Consider the following 22,188-nt stretch of genomic DNA (forward strand, 5'->3'; position numbering starts at 1 on the left):
TTTTGCAAAAATACAAACATTTTATAAAAAATGTACACATGTATTCACATTAAATTAAAAGATTTAAATAAAAAAAAAACTAAGTAAATAATTCTCATGCTTGCTGAGTTTTCTCAAGAATATTTTTATTGTTGTTGCAACAGTACAACCTTGGAAAAAGAGGATACGTTTATCCTTTTTGGGCATAAAATTATTATTTTCACTCAATTTTGGGTGACAAGACTACAAGTGATTTAAACTAAATAATATAATTGCTTTTTTTCCCTCAAGAAAACTAACAATTGTCATTTTAGCATTAGACCCTTAATATAAAATCAAATTTCACAAAACCAAACTTTCATTCTTTTTCTGATTTTATGTTGTAAAATAATAAAATCACATTTTGGAGAAAAATAATTTGGAATTTTGGTGAGAAAAAAAGTTGTAAACAAGTCATTTCACAATGCAGTTATGTTACACCAATTAAATAATAAAATCTCATTTTAAGCAAGAATTATGTGGATTTTTTTTTAGAATAAAAGTTGTAATTTTCCAACTATATACTTTTTTCAAATACATTTTTTTTTTCATTTCTTATGATGATGAGGACGTTAAAAATGAAAGGCGCACCTGGTGTGTTCAGTGTAGCACCTCCTGGTTGCATTTCAACAAATGTCTCGTTCTTCTCTTGGCAAGTAGAAACACGTGGACTGCATCTGGACGGTGACCATCCTTTGTCCGAGGTGTGTTCTGCTCCGTCGGACCTGTAAACGTCGCCGGGAGGGGAGAGAAACCCGATCGCGCCGCGTCTCCTTGGGCGCGCTTTGATGGGCGACATCACACGAGGGAGAAAGAAGATGCTTTTAACACCGGCGACCGACGTGGTGGCAACGAGCCCCCCACAAGACAGAAAAGACGTCGTCACAGTTTCAATATTTTTGATTAACATTTTTTTTGTAGTGAAAATGTTCTCAAAAAACAGTTTTAATATTCATTTTTAAAATTTCCTTATAATTTTTTTCCTCATAAAAATACAATTGTTTTCTCTAAAAGAATCAAATATGATCTTATATAATTATATATAATTAAATATAATGATATTTAAAAATACTGTAGTGATTTTATAATTTAGGCTTTTTTTTCCATAGGAAATTGAAACCAATTTAAATTATTTAAAGATATAAATTTCTTGTAAAATAAATGAGAAATTATGATGTCCTCATTTTTACTTTTATTTTTGTTGAAAAATAACTGCCTATATAATGACTTTTTTTGCCATTTAAAGTTGTATTTTGATATATTATCCCTAAAAAAAATTCAACTTTGAACCTGTAAAATTTACATTGAGCCTGTCAATTTTTCTTGAAACAAAATGCTACTTCTTTTTCTAAAATAGAGTCTTTACACAAAATTATAAAAATTGTTCTTTTCAGAAATGACAAAAATTTTTCTGAAAATTAAAAACATCTTTTTTTCGCTGACAATTCCAACTTTTGAAAATCAAAATTTCAAATATTAAAACTTTTCTCCTCACAAAACGTTTTTTTTTTTTACCCTCACAACATTTTTTTTTTCAACAAAACAATTCAACTAGGGCTTTATTTTCACCAAGAATTTTCCGCTTTTACCCAAATCCCGTCTCTTGTTTGTGGAAATGATTTGCTTTCAATCCCAATCCTACCCCCGATGGTTTGTGCTGGTACTGCAGAATTTGCGCCGTTAGCTTCCAGGACCAAAGGAACTTGCAACATTTGCAAATTTGTATTTATTTTTATTTTTATTTTTTGGGGCCTCCTCTGCGGTCATGACCTGCACACCCAACACGTCTGAACGCGTTTTTTAATTTTTTAAATTTTTATTTTTGGGACTCATGACTGGTCCGTTACATTCAATTTAAATCTCACAAGTAAACGCAACCCACTCACCATTGCTGTATTTATTTGTCAATAAAACAACAGAGACGCACACAAGCAAGACCGTTTTTGGCAATATATTAAAATATTTACAACGTCACAGGTGCACAGTATGGACACACAAGCACACATGAATGTGTGCTTGTGTTTCACAGCAGTTGCCACAGTAAATGTTTCCTCTTTCTGAACTTCATCGGGACGCCCACAACGGTGGAGACGCCCCCGCGTGCGGTGGGTCGACGAGCAGTTGTCGTTGACAGCTGCACGGGGGCAGCGAGCGGCTCCAAATAGCCGAGTGAGATCCCACCCGGAGACCCCCCCGCCCCCACTACCCCTTCAACTGTGGGGCATGCATCACATTCTAGCCACTTTTCAATCACAGTTTGTTTTGTTTTTCATCGCACAATCAAGCTTCTAAAACAAAATCCTAGACACTTTTTTAGGAAGGGCTTGAACGACAAAAAATCAAATAAAATAAAAATACAACTCACCATTACTTTGAATGAGGTTTTTGCAGTTGTCGTCTGTTTCACTTTTTCTATTTCACTTGAGTTTTTAACATTTGTGTGGATAAACATGCTTCGGGTGTCACTTTTGGTCAAATATGTCCACACGCTTGCAACGTAGTACAACGCTGTACTGAGACAATAGCCAAAAACATGCGTCCAGCAATTAGTCGATATCTAATCGATATAGAATAGTAGAGTCGACTAATGATTTCACCCCTGTGTTTTAGTCCGATTGGGGGAAAACAAACAGAAGCAAGATTACGTGAGCAAATCCTGCAGTCCATTTCGGGATGAGGGGGAAGGGGCCAGGAGGGGTGGGGGTGCAGAGGCGGGTGCAGGTCAACCAAACTGTTAACGTGGCTGCTGTGGGATCCTTGTTGACAGTGAGGAACTTTGCAAGTTTAATACGAAAGCTGTTTTAAAAAGCCCCCTTTCACACAGAGGGCCTGGCAAAGTGGTGCAACAGAGCTGAAACAGGAAATACTGGGTGGGATGGGGGTGGAGGGGGGCTTTCACGTATGTTGAGTTCAAGACGGCACAGTTTACAAAGAACAAAAAAACACAATCTGTCATCTTTTGCAGAATTCCGGGAAAACTGGATTTGATACAGAACCCGGTGTAGGGCTCTAAGGGGGCAAGGAGGGTGAGATTTTTTCAGGAGAGGCAGAAAACAATTGGAATGCGGTCAAGTGAGCGAGGGGCCGCGACCAGTGCGAACTCTCATCGCAACTGTAATGGACCTTTCCGATGGCGATTTTATAACCTCCGCCCCCGTAGCCATGTCCCAGAAGCTTACAAAATGGCGATTGAACAGGACATGTTAGAAGTGGATTCTCTATCGCGTATTCCAGATAATATCGGGGTATGTCTTTTGCCAAATGCGTCAGACCTATCCAAGGAAGTTCGACAGAGAGGTCTCAACTATTTCACGCTAGGATATGTACACGGAATTCAGATTTTGGACCGAGCAGGACGCAATGTCAGAGTTACAGCGAAGGTTTGACGCCTCACAAACTTCATATTGAAATCCAACAGGATAAAGTAGTGGAATTGTACCGCGCATGTAAAGCAGGGTTAGTACTTTTTACTTGGATAGATCACGAGTAAAATCATTGTAGTCTTTAGAAGTATTCATTTGACTTGGCTCGTAATGGAACCCAGTGCTCTGTATTAAAAGTCCGATGTGATACAAATAGGCACATAGACATTTCTCTTGCATGACATCGCGCATTTACGTATCAATAATCCGACTCTTCGGCATAAAACATGACACACTTCATTCAGCAGGCCAGTGACACACTAACAAAGTGAAAGTTTTTCTCCTGCAACGTATAAAGCACTGATAATAATTCAATCAAACTCAGAGAAGATACTTCTCCCTCACTTACCTTCAAACATACAGCCTTATGTTTGTTAATATTATTCACATTTAGTTGTACGCACGCTCTTCCGCGAGCCTTAATCCATTGTAGACATTTCGTCAACTGTGTTTTAGGCTTTGGAAAATGAATCAACTGGCCCCCTTGTAACCTAGCCGGATATCTTTCATCAGAATTGCACGTTTCCCAAGCGCATCTGAGGACCATTTTCTTCGTAACATTAACGTTTCCAAGCGTAGGCTACTAACAACCAGCATTACTTGTGGGACAATACGGCGAGAGGGGCGTTTCAAGCCAGGGGTTAAGACAATGCGGCTATCTGATTGGCTATTATTGTACGAGTGATTGACAGGTCGGAAAGGTCCATTATTTAACACAGCGGGCATCTTGCTGGCTTTGTTGCGTTCCAAATAAAACTCTACCATGACACACCTCTGAGGCGCTAATTTGTTTGGAATTCAGTGTGAAAGGGGGCTTTGGAAACCACTACAGCTTTCAGCACTACGCCCCCTCCCGTCCAAGCGTCACCTCCAGTCTTCTCCGCCGCCGTCCTGGCTTTGTCGCAATGCCTCAAGACTTTTCAAGCACCAGCGGTCAAAAGTGAGCCGCAAGCAGAGCGTCAGTCAAGTTTATCTGTCCTGCTTTCTTATTTATCCCCCCCCCCCCCCCGTCAGAGTGAAGCGGAGTGAAGGTCAGAAAGCGTCTAGAACCAGTACAAGTCTTTGCTCTTGTCCTGCGTCTGCAGACCTGAGAGGACCAAAGCGGAAAAGACAAACAGCAGGCATCAAAGAGGAAAAAAAAAAAAAAATGGAACGGCGACGGCGACAGCTGTTCGCGGGCGCGTAAGACGAGCCGAGCAGGCAGCGGAATGCCTCATCAATTAATTCGGCTTTTCGCCGCCAGTGTTGTTACTTCGTTATGCGGCGGCTCGCACGCTGTTATTGTTTTTTTTTTCCCCCAGATGACCAAGTTTGGTGCAACAAAACCGGCAAAACCTACCATGTCAAATTAAGAGGCCCCTGGTTCAACATATTTCTATAAACAATAATTCTCCATAACAAAACATTTTGTATTTCCGATGATTTAACCTTGCCAGGAAAATGCTACACTGCAGTGTCAAATGATCGCTAAAAAAATAATGTCACTGACTTTACCATCATTTGCTTTGACTTTTCCGATTGTGCAATAAAAATGCCTTTAAGTCCCTTATAGGCCACCATACTTTCTGTTTGCTGCACAAAAATTTCATCTTTAACCTTTTTAAAAAGTCACTTCATATAATATATTACCAATATAAAAAAAATCTTACATTTGCTGCTAATTTTCCAAACACTCAAATTATTGTCTCATTAAGCCGTTATTAATTTCAAGGCCAAGCTAAACTTGTTGGAAAAAAAAATCTTTATCTTAAGCTAACACGTTTTTGTGGTCTAATACAATATTTTGGTGAATAAATAGTGTCTTAAAGGCAAAACGTATTTAAAAACAAATTTTAAAATAAATGAGATATTTAAAGTATCCCAATTAGACAGGTAAATAGCATTTTTTTTTTTAGCAAAAATATAAAATTGTTAGTGTTTTGGTGGCCTAATATAGCCTTTTAGCTGACCATATAAAGCACAAAATTATTTCACATTATTGTCAAATGTATTTTTGTTCCCTAATATAGTGCTTTACCGTCATCTTTCATTCATAGCTGAAACAAACCTGTTCAAGCAAAGGTCAACCATTTTAGTGACAAAATAAAAAACATTTCTCAACTCATTTTAAACATTTAAAACTGATTTCCATTATTATTATTATTATTATTATATTTTAAAAAAGCACCGCGCCAGAGGAAGATCAACCTATCGGACTCGGGCGGCCACGGATTAGTGAAGTGTGGGTAAAAATTGCAAACTCTTCCTGTAAAATCTTGCATTTCTCACCTGCGTCCATGTTGAGTCCAATCTCTCCGACTCCGGAGAAAGTCCCGCTCCAGGTCTCGCCTTTCCCGCCCAGGTCGCAGGGCGAGCCGCCGGACCCCGTCACCGAGCCGCCCCCCGATGCCAGGCGGTGGTGAGGCCTGACGGACGGGACCAGCAGCGAGCCGTATCGGGAATCGAACGCCGCGCCGTACACCTCGTGCACCGTGGGCCTCGGGTACGCCGAGCCCTGCGCGCCTACACCGCCCCCCAACGAGTACGGGTGGTGGTGGTGGTGCGGGTGGGACGGATGCCAGGCGTCTGGGCCGGGCTGATGCAGGTGGCTGTGGAGGGGCGACGGGGCGTACGGGTCCCCCGCGGCGAAGGCCAGTTCCGAGTGGGGGGCCGACAGGGCGCTCGCCAGCGACGAAGGGACAGGAGACGGGTAGGAACTGTTCCAGAAAGACGCCGGGAAATTTCTTTGGCTCATCGGGAAGGATCCGTCTGAAAATACAAGCTGCATCTGATGGATGTTTTCTCTTCAAATACCAAGACCCGCAGAATATTGTTCTGCGACATTAGCAAAAAATCTATCGAAAGAAAGAGTAGACGAGCCTCCATTGACCCCCCTCCCCCTAAAAAAACTATTTCTGTTCTTGAGTAACCAGCTATAGAACATGGATTGCTTTCACCGAAGCAACGGTTTCACTCTATGAACTGCGTCATCTTTTCTTATGATCACGACACACATTTTGTACTAGCTACCACAACTTATAACACTTTTATACCACACCTGTACATACTGTGTTCCAGTCTCAAGTGCCTAAATTTTCACGACTTATCTTCCCCCCCACTCATAATTGATGTGACAAGCTGAGATTCACCGTCTAATTTTTATCGTCTACTCAAAACCGGTGCTGATCTCAAAACCAAAGTGACGCAACGCCGCCACCTTCTGTGATGTGTTAGTCATTACAATTGCTTGCAAACCTGAATTTCACAGACAAGCTGGCCGAGACATATTTGGCCGTTGTATTCATCAGTTGGATTTCAGATTTCCAGATTCCATTCAGATCCCTATAAAAATATTTGACAATGGTGTCGGCACGGTTGAGCAGCTGGTAAAGCGTTGGCCTCACAGTTCTGACGTCCTCGGTTCAATCCCGGACCTGCCTGTGTGGAGTTTGCATGTTCTCCCCGTGCCTGCGTGGGTTTCCTCCGGGCACTCCGGTTTCCTCCCACATTCCAAAAACATGAAACATTAATTGGACACTAAAATTGTCCCTAGGTGTGATTGTGAGTGTGGCTGTTTGTCTCTGTGTGTCCTGCGATTGGCTGGCAACCAGTTCAGGGTGTACCCCGCCTCCTGCCCGTTGACAGCTGGGATAGGCTCCAGCACTCCCCGCGACCCTCGTGAGGATAAGCGAATAAGAAAATGGATGGATGGATATTTGACAATGGATGAGTTCAAGTCTACCATTTGAGTGTCGAAATGTTTGTCATACACACCGTTACATGTCATATCATTATCCAAGCTGCTTATCCTCACATGGGTCACAGAAAAGCTGGAGAGTATCCCAGCTAGCTTCAGGCGAAAGGTGGAGTACACCCTGAACTGGTCGCCATTCAGTCGCAGGGCAGATAGCGACACCATCACTGAGCGGGAATCGATCCCACGCTGCCCGTACCAAAGGTAAGCGTGTGTACCACTACACCATCAGTGACTCACACCATTACATTTCATTGTCTAAATTTGCCTTTTGTGTGCAAATGTGGCAATTTAAGGGAAGGCATCTTAATTACTTTGGAAACAAACCCGGGCAAGTAGTACACTAGAAAACATTTTTTAGGGCTAAATAAACGTGTTATGTAATTGCTTAAAACAAAAAAAAAAAATCAAATTAATTAATTTTTTGTGTTCCAATATTTAAATGCAAACATTCGTATTGGTCCATTATGCTAAAATAAGCATTTCTGTTGTCAATTATGACATTTTTCAATTTATTGGCCAAAAATACAATTGTCACCTCAGAGAATATGATTTACGTGAACATTTTTTTTTCCCCCGCTATCAAGAAACGTTCCCTTGTGACACAGTGTGCACGTTAGCCTTGGAGGAGGTCAGCGCCGTGTGCGTCCGCGCTCGCGTTACGCTGAAAAATATGACAATTGGGAACCTTATAGCGCGCAAACCTTATTAGAGCTGACGTGCCTGCTTGTGAGGTTAAGGAGGCAATTAGTCGGCACACAGAGCATTTCATTGTCCGACGTTGTGTTTTGTGAGCAAATGCACTGCTCGGGCCGGGGAATAAAAAGCACACTTACGCGGGAAAGTAGCTTGTTAAAGCAAAAAATAAAAATTATATATATATATATATATATATATATATATATATATAAAATCAACCATTTTTACAGCAACGTAGACTTTTAATGAAAGCTAAAAAAAAAAAAAAAAAATTAAATAAATTCTAGTAGTCTAATACATTGTGTTGATGGCAAAATTTTCCAGGCAGTATCGCCTTTCACTGAACACATTATAATTTTGAGGCAAAAGATATAATGCTCGCTCGTAAACAAGCAACATTAAAGAAGATACTACGCCCCCCCTTGTGGCAACTTATTTTTCAACAGTATGTACATAATTGACAGTTAAACAAAATTTTTACTTTTCACATTTAGCATTTTTTTCTATATATTTTTTACTTCAGTACAGCAGTTAAATCAGTACTTGTGCTTTTACCAGTCTTCGTTGTCTTTTTTTTTTTTTTTACTCCCTGTACGTCTTTATGTAATTTATTTTGTCTCCTCTGGAAATGTACACAGTTGGCTTAGTGGCAGGTTTAAAGATGTGTAGGCCAAAAATAACTTTAACCTCACACACGTACACAAAATGCAGCACTTGAGACGGCTTCCATTTTCAGTCTTCAGCTTCCTTTTACACACACAAACGTTGGACTTTCATTTAGACTTTTAAAAAACATAAAATAAAAAGCATTGCAAAGGAAACAAAGATTGCTTTTTTTCCCCCCGTGTATGTGAGAAGATTTTTGTTTTAGTAAGACGGTTTTGGGTGAATAATTTTTTTTTATGTGCGTGAGAGGGTTCTCTGGTGTTCGGTGTCATTGAGTTTGTTTTGTTTTTCGGGTGGGGGGTGCATGGGGTAAAGTGTCCATACCACGACATTCCGAAAATAAGGGTCTGAGTCATTTTCCGGCAAAAATGAATGCTTGTTTTTTCCATCAAATGTTGCTTTTATTTTTCATGATCTTTGACATCCCTTTATCAGGGTTTTCAAAATAATTTGGGTTGAAAATGCCCAGAATGCCCCCGTTTTTCACCCAGCTGATCTACATGATCTTTTCCACCTGGCAGGTGAAAAGTCTGATTTCTAATGAGTATGTAAATATAGTTTTTGTGCAAATAGCTCAGTTTACCCAATTACCGTCCATCCGCAAGGGAAAACAGCTTGCCTGTGATTGGTCCACATACTACTACTTTCTTTCGGCTTGTCCCGTTAGGGGTCGCCACAGTGATGAACGCTCATATTTGTTTGGCACAGTTTTTACGCCGGATGCCCTTCCTGATACAACCCCTCCTGGCCCCCCAGTGAGAACCGAACTCACAACCCCTGGTTAACCAAGTGAATGCGCTAACCACTGAGCCTCCTGTGATTGGCCCACATCACAGCGTCTATTCGCGACTAGAAGCTCAGGGGCGACCAAGCATTCATCGCGGCGTCCCGACCTTCAGTGCCTGACTGTCATTGTGAAGCACAATTCGTTGGATTGTTCAACCGCTAATAGGGAAAGTGATCTGAAAGGAGATGCGGGTGAAAATTAAAAGCGACGGCGACATTTTTAAGTGATGCTCGTCATCCGCTCATAATTCATATGAAGCGAACTGAGAATGAATGTAAGCTTCGCCATCTCATCCGCCACAGTTACTTTAAAAATGAGAATTCGGTATTGCTGTCTTAAATCCTGGTTGAGTTGTAGGAGTTGTAGGTACAAAACCTCAATGTGGGCAGAGATTTGAATATTAATTGTCGCAATTTCAAATCCACCCATTTTGGAAACATTTTGCCGTTGTACTCGATCAACAAAACCCAGCAAACTCACGTCCCAGATTCATGTTGATCTCTGTTATACATAAAAGAGTAGAAAAATGTGATTTTGATGGAAGGGGACTATTAATCATTCACATTCAGTGTTTTCATTATTTTTTTTTACAAGACTCTTCTTTGTTATGTGTCAAATTTCAAGACATTTATGTTTACTTTTGCTTCAGACTTCAACGTCGCACCCGTGTTTTGATGTTAGTCATGATCGGTGGTACACGGACAGCCGAGTATTTGTTTGGCTCACGGATGTCAAACTCAAGGCCCGGGGGCCAGATCCGGCCCGCTGCAGGATTTTATGTGGCCCGCGAAGGAAAATCACATGTATCAACTTTCATGATTTTCGTTCAAATCCGTACCAAAATTCCAAATTGTCACATCATAAATCACGGGTCACCAACGCGTTGCCCGTGGGCGAATGGTAGCCCGCGAGGTAAATACCATAGGCCACAAATTGTTACTATTATTCGTGCTTAAAATTCTGAATCTGACTTGCTTACGTGGATTACAATTTTAAAATACCTGTAATGTCATTTACTGCAATAAATTAAAAGAAAAATATTTTAGGTACGTGGAATGAACTGAGTCTGAAATGTGCCGCAAACAGGTCACGTAGCCCTTCATACGATCGGTGCTCGCAAAGTACCCTTCAGCCTCAAAAAGGTTGCCGAGCCCTGTCATAAATGATAGCGTTGAGATATTACGAGCATTTTTGCGTTACCAAACCACAACCCGTTACTCGTGATTTCTGATTCCAAAACCAGTTCATAAATTTCATATGTAAATTTGATGAGGCGGTTAAAGATTTTGATGGTTTCACGGTCATAACGGCCCTCCGAGGGGAAGCGTAGGTAAAATGTGGCCTGTGACAAAAAATGAGTTTGACCCCCCAGGTTTAGATGGTAATTGTTGAAGTTGTGTATGACACCTGTTTGAAGCTGTACAAAGACTAGGCAGGCATACCTTTGGGGGTCTTCTGGCTGCTGGGTGGGTACGAGGAGGAAGAGGAGGAGGAGGAGGAAGAGGAGGAGGCGTGGCTGAGGGCCCGGCTGAAGTGTTGATCGATGACGGCGCTGATGTCTCCGTGGAAGTACGTGAAGAGGACGCAGCGGGCGCTCAGGTACTCGGCCCCCGGGGGCAACTCCTTGTCCTCCTCCTTGATGGCGTGGGGCGCGGGGGGGCCCGGGCGGCCGCCGCCGTCCCGAGAGTCTTGCATTTTCCAGTCCAAGGTCAGCTTCTGCGACAGCAAATGGGAGCATTTGAAATTTTTTTTTCAAAGCCATTGAAACCTTTACTAGGAACCCTAAACCCGAACTCGACGGTTATCAATAAAAATGATTTTTTTGGGCCCCCAAGACATCATTTGGAAATCCTGCTTCCCTCTCTTAAAGTTGATACATTTTCACGTTGCTAATAAGAAATTGCACGAGCTAAAAAAAGCATACGTTTGATTTTTTAATTAATATTCTCTTTCAAAAAACATAACCTCTGTGGCCTCTATTCAAGTGCTTCATTCTAAAATATCAAAAGATGACATAGAAATAAATGACACTTTTTGAACCCAAGCGTGTGCGTCCTTCCTTGAACCCGCGCGCGATGTACATCCAGCGTAACGAGGAAAGTTCATGACTTTTCCAACTCATCATCACGAAATGTAAAAGCATTTTAAGATTTGATATCTTTCAGATGTTATGATTAATTGTGCATCCTTTAAAACATCCAAAACTTAATTACTTGGTGGAGATCAAAGAGTATGAGAAACGCCATGGCACACCAAAAGGGTAAATATATTTTTATTGTCAACCTCGGCCAATTTGAAAATGCAATCAAGCAATTATGACTGCTAGTCAAGACTAAAATGAAAAAAAATATTTAATGGACGCAACAGAGTTTGGGGGGGGGGCCATAAATGATTTGTAGTATTAAACATTCTGTTGAGATGACAAAATGAGTTTCGACTAATTGGCTTTTCAAAATATAACCAGTAAATAATTAAATGCTAATTATTATAAATGCCAAAAATGAAGTTCATAATGTAAAAAAAATGGATTTTTTTCCATGAAAATATGATCATCTTATTTACCTGTAGAGCAAATAAAACACAAGACAATTATTATTCTTAGTCCAGCAATACTAATTTTTTTTAAATGTTATTACTTTTCACTGTTATTATTGTCTCTTATTTTGGCTTCAAGTCTGAAATAAATTCAATGAAGCAAATACATATATTTAAGATTAAATTATTTTTAGTGGTGAGGACCTAAAAAACCCAAGTTTTATTTAAACAAACATGAAGATCACCTGTAACTAATAACATAATATTGGCAAACATATTTATCCAATAAAAGCACATTTTACATTTTAGAAATAAAGTACACAAATTCTCGTTGCTGTATTCACTTAGTAATGCATGTTTACAAATATATATTATTGTAACCCTTGATAAAATGGAAAGACAAAAGAAAAACATTTTTAAAAATGTCATTAGCAAAAAAGACAAACGTTGGTTGCATTTGCAGTTTTGTTGTTGATGTTTTGGAAGAGAAAAAAAATCATTTTAAAAATCAAGTTATGGAGTGCGAGTGTGCCAACCTGCTGCTGCTGTTGGTGTTGGTAGGGCGTGTAGGAGGTGAAGTACGGCTGCGCTCCGAGCACCTGGTACATCACATCCAAGCAGCTCATGGCGGAGGCGTCACCAGCATGGGCCGGGCGTCACTGGAGCTGCGGAACACACGCTTCTTCTTCTTCTTCTTCTTCTCTGCATGCGGCCGAGTCCTTGAGCGGCGTGCCAGCGAACTAAGCAGTGACAGCACTTAACTCACACCCACCAAAGGCCCAGCCCCCCCTCACGCCCTCCATACAGGGCCCAGGACTCAGCCCCCCTTACTTTCGTACCCAGGAGACAGCCTCAATAGGCGGGGATACTTCCTCCAATCACAGGCCCGGCTCCACCTCAGCGCACGTCCAGGGTTACTCACAATGGCCGCCTGGTCAATACATCCTTAAGAAGTGAACGCTCGAACTGAGAGGAACACGGACAGACTGATCGATAGATGAAACTGTATTACTTCCTGCACCCCAGTGTTACACATTTTCAATGTGTGTTCGATGACACTCACCGTCTGCCCTGGAGGATTGTGGGGAATGTCGTATTTCCAACCAGGAGCCAACGTGGTCTCGTCCCGTTCTTCCTCAACTCGTGGTTAGTCCACCTTCCTTTTCACGTTCTTTAACCTCGTTTCCTGTCTTCCCGGCTGCTGCCGTCTTCGCTTCTCCAACCCCCACCTCCCCGCTTCCTTCCTTCTTTCCTTCCCGGACACACGACTCCATTGTGTGTCGTTGTCGAGGAGATCCCCGAGCAGGTGTGTGCGATTGTTACCTCGCGCCGTGCTCATCCCCATTCTCGTTTTTTCGTTTTTGTTTTTTTTTTTTGTTCGGCTGCATGATGGCAAAGACCCGACTGTGACCCTTCATTTACCAACGGCCTACCAGCACATCTCCGCCCAAGGACACACACCCATTTGTGTGTATGCACGTGTGTGTGTTCATCTAATTTAGTCTGTGTGGACACTCAGGTGTTACGATAAAATGTGTTTAAAAAAAAAAAAAAAAAGTCAAACATGAAATTTCCTGTTCCTCGTCCTGTCCATCCCTATTTTGTCCTTCAGCCATTTTTGATCCCCTTTGTCCCTCATCTACCGGCCATGAGTCCCTTTAGATTTTTCTTTGCCCTCCTTTGGTCTCATTTTGGTCTCCTTCAGCCCCTCGAACTCTTTTTGGTCTCCTTCAGTTTTGCTTGGTCCTCCTTGGGCCCGTTTTACTCTTCTCTTCTCTTTGTCCCTTTAGTTTCCCTTCAGACCCTTTTGGTCCACTCCGTCTCCTTGTGGCAACCCCATCCGTCCCCTTTGGTCTTGTTTTGGTTCTCTGTGGTTATGTTTTGTTTTTAAACTCCAGTCACCCCCTCAGTCCCCTTTAGGGTCCTTGCCCACCCTTGGTCCCGTTGGTTCTATGTTCAGTATACTGCAAGAAAGTCTTCCAAGAAGACTTTAAGATGTTCTCACTGCAAGGGGAACAACATTTTCCCACTTTTCCTCCACTTCCTGTCTGCACCCCAATACTTTTGTCCCAGGTAAAATGCCGCTCTTCCTTATCCTCGTCGTTTCCCTCTAAGCGATGCCGGCCGGCGGCATTAATCAGTGCGTTTACACCAGGAAGCCGGCGGGCGCGAGCGGGCGGGGATTGTCGGGATTCCAAACGGCATAGCGGCCATAGCGGGCGCACTTTCGGCAGCCATTTGTGAGGCTCGTTAAGACAAGAGGATTTGTTTGTCCGCGCTCAGCCTGTTCTGTAAACGATGCGGGCGGGTGCACTGACAGGAAATATTCATTAACAGATCTAATTAAACACGCACACTGTGGCTGGCATTGAGGACATTTTATTGACTCATGCTTGCTTTCTTGTAAGCATTAATTGGACTCAACAATGTTGCTACAATATAAGCTGTACACTTGTGTGTTTGCGAGAGGGTGTGCGGGCCTCGGTATGGTGACCATGTAAAAGCGAGGAGACAGCTGTAGCTGTCAACAGACACAACAAGAGCTGCAGCACCCAAACGGGGATAAAGAGGGACTCAAGGGGGACAAAGGAGGGACAAATGAGGCCAAAAGAGTCTCATGAGGGGACCAAATGGGGGGCCAACAGGACCGGGTGGTGGGGGGCTAGAGTAATAAGTCGGGGTCAAAGAAGACAGAAATGAGTGAAGGGAAACAAGGCCAATGATGGGCAAACGAGACCAGAATGGAGTTGATGTGGGGACCCAACGGTACAAATAAAGCAAAGACGGGGTCGAAGAAGACCAAAAGAGGGACTAATGGGGGACCAAAGCAGACCCAAAGGAGGGACTGATGGGGGACCAAAGCAGACCAAAGAAGAACAAAGGGAGGACAATAGGTAAGTAAGGAGGCCAAAGGAAACCAAGAAACAAACAATGGGAGGACCAAAGAGGACTGAAAGAGTCCAATGGGGGCCACATGAGACTAAACAGGGAAGGAAGGGGAAGGAGACCGAAGGCTTCCAGAAGAGATTAAAAATGGGGCTTACATAGTAGCGGAACCAACGTGAAAAGGGAGGGAAAGAAGACCAAAGCGGGGATTGGTACGCGAGACGACCACTGGGTAAAGGTGGCTAAAGTAAAAAAATTAAAAAAAAAGAAGAAAGAAGGGAGCTGGTGAGGATGGAACAGAGGCCAAAGGAAACCAGAAAAGGGAAGATTGGGGAGACGAAAAGAGGACAAAGAGGACTGAAGGAAGCCAAAGTCTGCCAACTGAGACCAAAAGGTGGTTGAAGGCCACAAAAAGAGATCAAAGGAACCCAAAACTGGGATGATGTGGGTTCAAAACGAAAAAGAATGCAAATCTGTTTTATGCGAATCATTATTTACCCTTTGTGGCATAAAACTGTGCATTCCAGCAGACGATTTTCTTCACGTGTCCAACTGAAGCATGATTCCCGCCACCAAGCAGACCCTGAATCCTTTCTTGTGGAAATGTTTGTCTTTGACGAGGCATGAATAAGAAAATTGCTAAGTGGGTATTGCAAGCGCCTTTGAGCACGCTGCCCTTGTGCTACCTCTGCGTGATAATACGCTTGAGCTGAGGCCAAATTAAATGTGAAAAGTGACAAAAAAGTCCTCAATTGACTTTGACCTTCCTTTTCTGATGCCGCCAAGTGAAAAGTTAACTCTTTGTGAGCTTGGGAAGTGTTTGTATTATCAAGCCGCTGAGCCATTTTTGTTTTAATTAAATGACGGCACGCTCGCTTTTAACGCGCTTTGAAAAACAGACGGCGGCTAACCTTTTGTGCTCCTTTTTTTTGTGTCCATTTTTCTTCGTGTTTGTGCTACTTTTGTCTTTGTTTTTCTTTTCATTTTATCTTTGCTTTTTACATTGACGAGAGTAGGTAAAGCCCTTTAACACCTGGACTCACTGTCTTTAAAAACTAAAGACCAAATCCAAAACCTTGGTGTTTTGATTGATTCCGACCTGACTTTCAACAGTATCAAAACAATCACAAAAACGTATTTATTTATTTTTTTACCATCTGAAGGACGTATCAAGAGTGAAGGCATGTATGTGTCAAACAGACCAGGAAAAAGTCATCCATGCGTTTATCTCAAGTAGACTTGACTACTTTAATGGTCTTCTGACTGGACTCCCCCCAAAAAGCATTAAACAGCTGCAGCCCATTCAGAATCCCGCAGCTCGCGTTCTGACCAGAACAAAGAGGTCAGAGCATATAACTCCAATTGTAAAGTCCTCACACTGACTTGGAAGAGATTTTCAACTTCTGCTACTGGTCTACAAATCACAAAATGGTTTAAGTCCTGAATACATGAAAGAAATCCTTACCCAGTATCTGGCCCAGCAGCGCTCTGAGATCACGAGACTCAGGTATATATTTTTTGTTGTCACTTTAAGTTTTTTCCCCCCCATTTCAAATGTTTTATCTCTTTGTATACAAATCCTTTTAACCACATAAAGAGCATTGAGTTACCTTGTGTATGAAATGCCCTATAAAAATAAATTTGGTTTGCTTACTGTCATGTATGGGCAGATATATAAAAAAAAATGGGGTTCAACTCCAGCTTTGCGTTTTAAGAATGAAAAATGAAGATAGAATGGAAAAAAATGACAGAAGCTACACAAAAATGATATACCGTACAGAGTAGACCCAAACACTGCATGTACAGTAGCAGTGGCGTTTAAATGTACACGTTAGAGGAATGTGAAATGAGTGTCGGTGTTATTCTTGGTGTCTGTGTTTACTCTGGTTCTGATGGATCAGTAGCGCCTACCAGAGGGCAACAGGTGCAAGAAGTGGTTTGGCAGGGGTCTTCAGAGGCATCGGGGTGTATTGATACTTTGCGCTGTCTCGACCGTGCTTTGGAGTCTCTTCTGTTCTGCCTCAGCGTAGTGGGAGAACTGCGCTGTGAAGCAGTATATAAGACTTTCGATTGTCGAGAGGTAGAATGTCACGAGCAGCTTCTGGCAGACGTTTTTCTTGAGGACTCTCAGAAGTGCAGAGATCACGGTTCCTAGTTGTCAAAGGAGACTGACCAAAGAGGATCGAAGGAAACTGGAGGACAACAAAAAAAGGAAGTCAGAGGAGACCGAAGGGGACCAAGAGAAACCAATACTAAACCAATAAAATACAACACTGGGACAATGGTAGCCAAGGTAGACCGTTGGGGGAACCAAGAGTCCAAAGAGGACAAAGGGAAGCCAGGGGAGATCAAAGGCAATTAAAGGAAACCCCCCAACAAAAAAAAACCAAGGCAACTGAAAAAAAAAATGAAAGGATGACTGACCAAAGAAACCAGAGACCAAACACAGCCAAAGGGAAACAAACAGGAAAAAGAGCATAAATACAAAACAAAAATTGCCAAAAGGGACCAAGGGAAACTCCATCCATCCATCCATTTTCTTTTGGTTCTTATCCTCACAAGGGTCACGGGGAGTGCTGGAGCCTATCCCAGCTGTCAACGGGCAGGAGGCGGGGTACACCCTGAACTGGATGTCAGCCAACAGCAGGGCGCATAAAGAGAAACAGTTGCACTCACAATCACACGTTGTGGCAATTTAGAGTGTTCAATTAATATTGCGTGTTTTTGGTATGTGGGAGGAAACCGGAGTACCAGGAGGAAACCCCCGCAGGCACGGGGAGAACATGCAAACTCCACACAGGCGGGGCTGGGATTGAACTTGGGACCTCAGAACTGTGAAGCCAATGCTTTACCAGCTGATCCACCGTGAGGGAAACTGAAATGGACCAAAAGAGCCCACGTGGGAAATGCCGAAACGCCAAAGAAGACCTGAAGTAGACCAAAAGTAATCAAAGTGGACAAAGGGAATCTTCTGGAGACCAAAGAAGGATGTCGAAGGAGACGAAAGGATGCCGAATCGGACCAAAGATACAGAAAAAGGCCAAAAGGTGACTTTCTTACCTTTCAGTCTCCTTTGGCCTCTTGAGGTCTCATCCAGCCTCCTTTGCTGGTCTTGGCTCTCTTTTGTGCCATTCAAGCTTCCTTTGGCCATATTTGCCCCACTTACAGTAGGTCCCCCTTTAATAGTCCTTTGACCATCTTTTGTCGATTTAAAGATTTCAATTAAGACAGACGTCCCCAATGTGCAATTCTTCTTCAAACGGGACGACCGACACAAAATCCCCACGGATGAAAACATCGGCGACGCTTTCCAGCCCGCGGCGTTCTCTCAATTAAAACGTGAACGTTCTGCAGAGGAGGAATGACAAGAAGGCCCGCAGCACGTCGAGGAATTTGCGGCACGCCTTGACGCCAGAGTCGGAATCCTCTCGCCGTACTTGGCAATTGTCCCGAGACATTCTTTACCAGTTTCGTCTTTTCAAGTCATGACCGCATACGGACGCCTTGGAATCATCACAGATTTGGGATGATCTCATCAGACTAATGATATGTGATCACATATTGGTTGTACTATCTACTACTACTATATGTCATCTACTCTGAATAATAAGGACCATAATGACAATAATAATAATACATAAAACTGCACTTTTCAGGATTCACAAAGAACCATTACACAAAAGAAATGATTAAAAAACTAAGAATGTGGCTTGAGCGTCAAGTGTGGGAGCCAGTAAACATTTTCGCTTTTAAGCAAAGAGGCGGGACACCATCCACCGAGTCGGAGCCGCAGACTGTCCTCACGGGTAGCCTCGATGGGCGTAATGGGGGGCAGCGATGAAGTCCAGAGTCCTGCATCCAGATCCTTGCAGAAAAAGGTGTCCAAAAGCCGAGTCTGGGCAGCCGCATCATGAAGATGCGCACTCACACGCGCGCGATACACCCACAAAAGACTCAGGGTCGCACCAGCCGGTTGAGCAACATTGGGGGTTTGTCATCTGATTTAGAATTCTTTTATTTGCCTTGGTTCTCTGACCCTGACTGCGTTGCACACCTCACCTGACCTTTGATTTTTGCAGATTCAATTCATAGTTTTTATACTGTACATTTTGCTTTCATATTGATATTTGTAGCACCAGAGGCCTCCGAGGACCGTCTTTTCAATCTTCTGTATGTTATGAATATTGAAGAATTGACAAAAAATGGAGATGGAGAGACGGATCGGTGCAGCGTCTGCAGTGATGCATACTTTGTATCGGTCCGTTTTGGTAAAGAGGGAGCTAAGTCGAAAGGCGAAGCTCTCAATTTACCAGTTGATCAACGTTCCTACCCTCACCCATGGGCATGAGCTGCGGGTCGTGACCGAAAGGACAAGATCCTGGATACAAGCGGCCGAAATGAGTTTCCTCCGGAGGGTGTCCGGGCTCTCCCTCAGAGATAAGGTGAGAAGCTCGCTCATCCGGGAGGGACTCAGTGTCGATCCGCTGCTCCTCTGCATTGAGAGGAGCCAGATGAGGTGGCTGGGGCACCTGATTCGGATGCCTCCTGGACGCCTACCTGGTGAGATGTTCTGGGCACGTCCCACAGGAAAGAGACCCCGAAGACGACCCAGGACACGCTGGAGAGACTGCGTTTCTCGACTGGCTTGGGAACGCCTCGGGATCCCTCCGGAAGAGCTGGAAGAAGTGGCTGGGGAAAGGGAAGTCTGGGTATCCCTGCTGAAGCTACTTCACCCACGATCCAACCTGGAAAAGCGGTAGATAATGGATGGATGACAATAAAACGTATACCTTGTATGGTCATGGCAGCGCCACAACTGAAGTCGGAAAGGAGCCAGCACCTGGAGGTGAGTCGTTGTCGCGACGGAATGAATGGGAGGAAGTTGAGCAGGATCCGCCAAGGTAGCAGATAACGAGACCATAGCCAGCTCGGGGTGTTCTGATCTCTGCTACTAAGTCCATATTGTATGCATAGCAAATCCACCACGGTAGTGCCTCCATTACTGCTTCCGTTAGATTTAAAAAAAACGGTGTTGAAAAGTAGAGGGCTAGGACCAGATCTCTGATGCACACACTGTACAGGCAGAGATGGAATGATCCATAGTGGCTGTGGGTTGGGGGCCAAATTCTATAGTGAATAAATTAAGACCTCATTGACAGAGGATCATTATCTTTGCTGAGGCAGAATTCTTACTGTTTTTAATTAGACAACGATTCTCTTTTCCGTATCTGATGATTTTTGTATTAATTATCGTCACGTCATCCTCCGTCTGGGGGCCCGCCGGCGTCAGTTCAATGAATGCCAGGGATAAAAAGCGAAAGAGGCGGCCGTCGCATTCTCGTTGCCGGGGGCGCACGCCTCGGACACGGCGCCGCACTTGTTGCGGGAAACGCGCTCGGTCGCCGGGGAGTCGAGGCGGATGAAAAGCGTTTGATGAACATTCCGGGCTGCGAGGATGCTCCAGTCACCTTGAAGCATTTTGAAGGGTCCTTCATTAGAGGTGGCTCATTAGCTACGTATGCGCGCACCTTAATTAACAGAAATCATGTTAAGTCTGTGGCAGCGCAGTGGCTGAGCGACTTTTTTTTTCTCTTAACATTCCCACTTTCCTCTTAAAACGCGACTATTTTCACTTATCATAATATTTTTTACTTATTCTAAATCGTCCATTAGCATGAATGTGAATAATATTTTGCATATTCCTGCCCTGCCATTGGCTGACAATTCATGTTGATTGTTTGTATAAACTGTGACCTGACATTGACTTGCAACCACACTGTTTTTGTGACCTGACATTGGTGTCATTGAAGGCTTGTTTTTTTTTTTTTTTAAAATGCATTGTTTTCAATTAATTGAAAATAAAATAAAATAAAATAGGCAACACAGCGTATCAGCTGGTAAAGTTTTAATATTTGAAATTTTCATTTTCAAAAGTTGGAATTTTCAGGAAAAAAAAACGTTCTTAATTTTCAGAAAAATTATTTCTGAAAAGAAAAGTTTGTGTAAAAAAGTCAATTTTAGAAGAATGAAGTAGCATTTTGTTTCAAGAAAAATTGACAGGCTCAATGGGAATTTTACAAAATTCATTCATTCATAATTTTACAATTCTTTTAGGAATAAAAGGCATCACTGTGGTTCAGGCTGGTAAAGCGTTGGCCTCACAGTTCTGAGGACCCGGGTTCAATCCCAGCCCCACCTGTGTGGACTTTGCATGTTCTTCCCGTGCCTGCGTGGGTTTTCTCCGAGCACTCCGGTATCCTCCCACATCCCAAAAACATGCAACATTAATTGGACACTCTAAATTGGCCCAAGGTGTGATTGTGAATGCAACTGTTTGTCTCTGTGTCCTGCGATTGGCTGGCAACCAGTTCAGAGTGTACCCCGCCTCCTGCCCGTTGACGGCTGGGATAGGCTCCAGCACTCCCGCGACCCTCGTGAGGATAAGTGGCAAAGAAAATGGATGGATGGATGAAATAAAATAAATCTGAAGTACAGTCTGGACATGGTAGAAAAGTGTTTTTTTACACTTCTGAAAGTTTTTAAACAATAGTGTATGTGCTCGACACTAATCCATTGTTTGATTCCATCTGCCCTGCGATTGGACAGTGACCAATCCAAGCTGCACCCTGCCCCTCGCCAAAAGTCACCTCGGATAGACATGCGCTCACCTGCCATCCTAATGAGGACAAGCGAAGAGAAAACAGGCAGATGGACGGTTGGGCCATTTAGCCTCTTTCTTTACCTCCACCCCAAACACCCCCCTACCGGCAAGCTTCTCATTTTGGTGAGATGGCGCCGTGTTGAAAAGACTCGCCAAGGACCTCACCGGCACTGCATAAATTGGCTCGTTAAGAGGACGGGTGAGTGACACCTCGCCTCCATTCAGCGTCTACGACACAGGTGCAGTGCCAGTCAAACCGCTTGTGTTAGGACCTTAAAAAAAAAAAAAAAGAAAGAAAGAAAACACAGGCACACCCTAAGACCCGGGCCCGCTGGCCTGATCGATACGCCATTTTGTTTTGCGTCGATTAACGCGCCAACACAAATATGGCGGCGACTGATCGATGGGGGGGGGGGGACACAAAGGAGTACAATGAGCAAAGATGCATCCATCCCAAGGCCAAAGACGTGTCTGAATGAACAAGGAGGGACAATGAAAATGCTGTGAATAAAGGCGTGTGTGTGTGTGTGTGTGTGTGTGCACCCCATTACCCTGACATCACCAAAAGTGTGGCTTCGCCGGCGGGCATGAATAAGACAAGACACAGAGTGTGCGTTTCATATGCGAGGGGAATAAAAGGAGGGCCCGGCGTGAATGGGGTACAGCAAATGGGGGCGGTTTGAGGTGGCGGGGGCGTACATTGAGGGTTTGGAGAGTCGGGCGACCAGTCTCCAAGCAACTCACAATAGAAGGTCAGCCAGAGGCAGAAAGGAAGGAGACG

The 22,188-nt window shown here is 43.4% G+C and overlaps 1 protein-coding gene across 1 annotated transcript; it reads right to left on the minus strand.

Moving 5' to 3' along the window:
• Positions 1-4,460: 4,460 nt before the first annotated feature.
• Positions 4,461-12,486, minus strand: vgll2a (vestigial-like family member 2a). The gene is made up of 4 exons (XM_061813181.1): positions 12,397-12,486; positions 10,768-11,041; positions 5,709-6,188; positions 4,461-4,527 (listed from the first exon to the last, which is right to left on the minus strand). The coding sequence occupies exons 1-4, from the start codon at positions 12,484-12,486 to the stop codon at positions 4,484-4,486; spliced, it is 888 nt and encodes a 295-aa protein (XP_061669165.1). The 3' UTR covers positions 4,461-4,483.
• Between the last annotated feature and the right edge of the window lie 9,702 nt (positions 12,487-22,188).

The sequence above is a fragment of the Syngnathoides biaculeatus genome, chromosome 23 (genome assembly GCF_019802595.1).
Source record: "Syngnathoides biaculeatus isolate LvHL_M chromosome 23, ASM1980259v1, whole genome shotgun sequence".
In the NCBI taxonomy this organism is placed as follows: domain Eukaryota; kingdom Metazoa; phylum Chordata; class Actinopteri; order Syngnathiformes; family Syngnathidae; genus Syngnathoides; species Syngnathoides biaculeatus.

What these genes read in the sequence shown, in the direction of transcription:
- vgll2a (XM_061813181.1), bottom strand. Translation starts at nt 12,486, where the DNA reads ATGAGCTGCTTGGATGTGATGTACCAGGTGCTCGGAGCGCAGCCGTAC. An exon ending in AACACCAACAGCAGCAGCAG is followed by an intron (nt 11,042 to 12,396) that starts GTTGGCACACTC and finishes TTGCTGTCGCAG; the next exon opens with AAGCTGACCTTGGACTGGAA. An exon ending in CAGCCAGAAGACCCCCAAAG is followed by an intron (nt 6,189 to 10,767) that starts GTATGCCTGCCT and finishes TTGTATTTTCAG; the next exon opens with ACGGATCCTTCCCGATGAGC.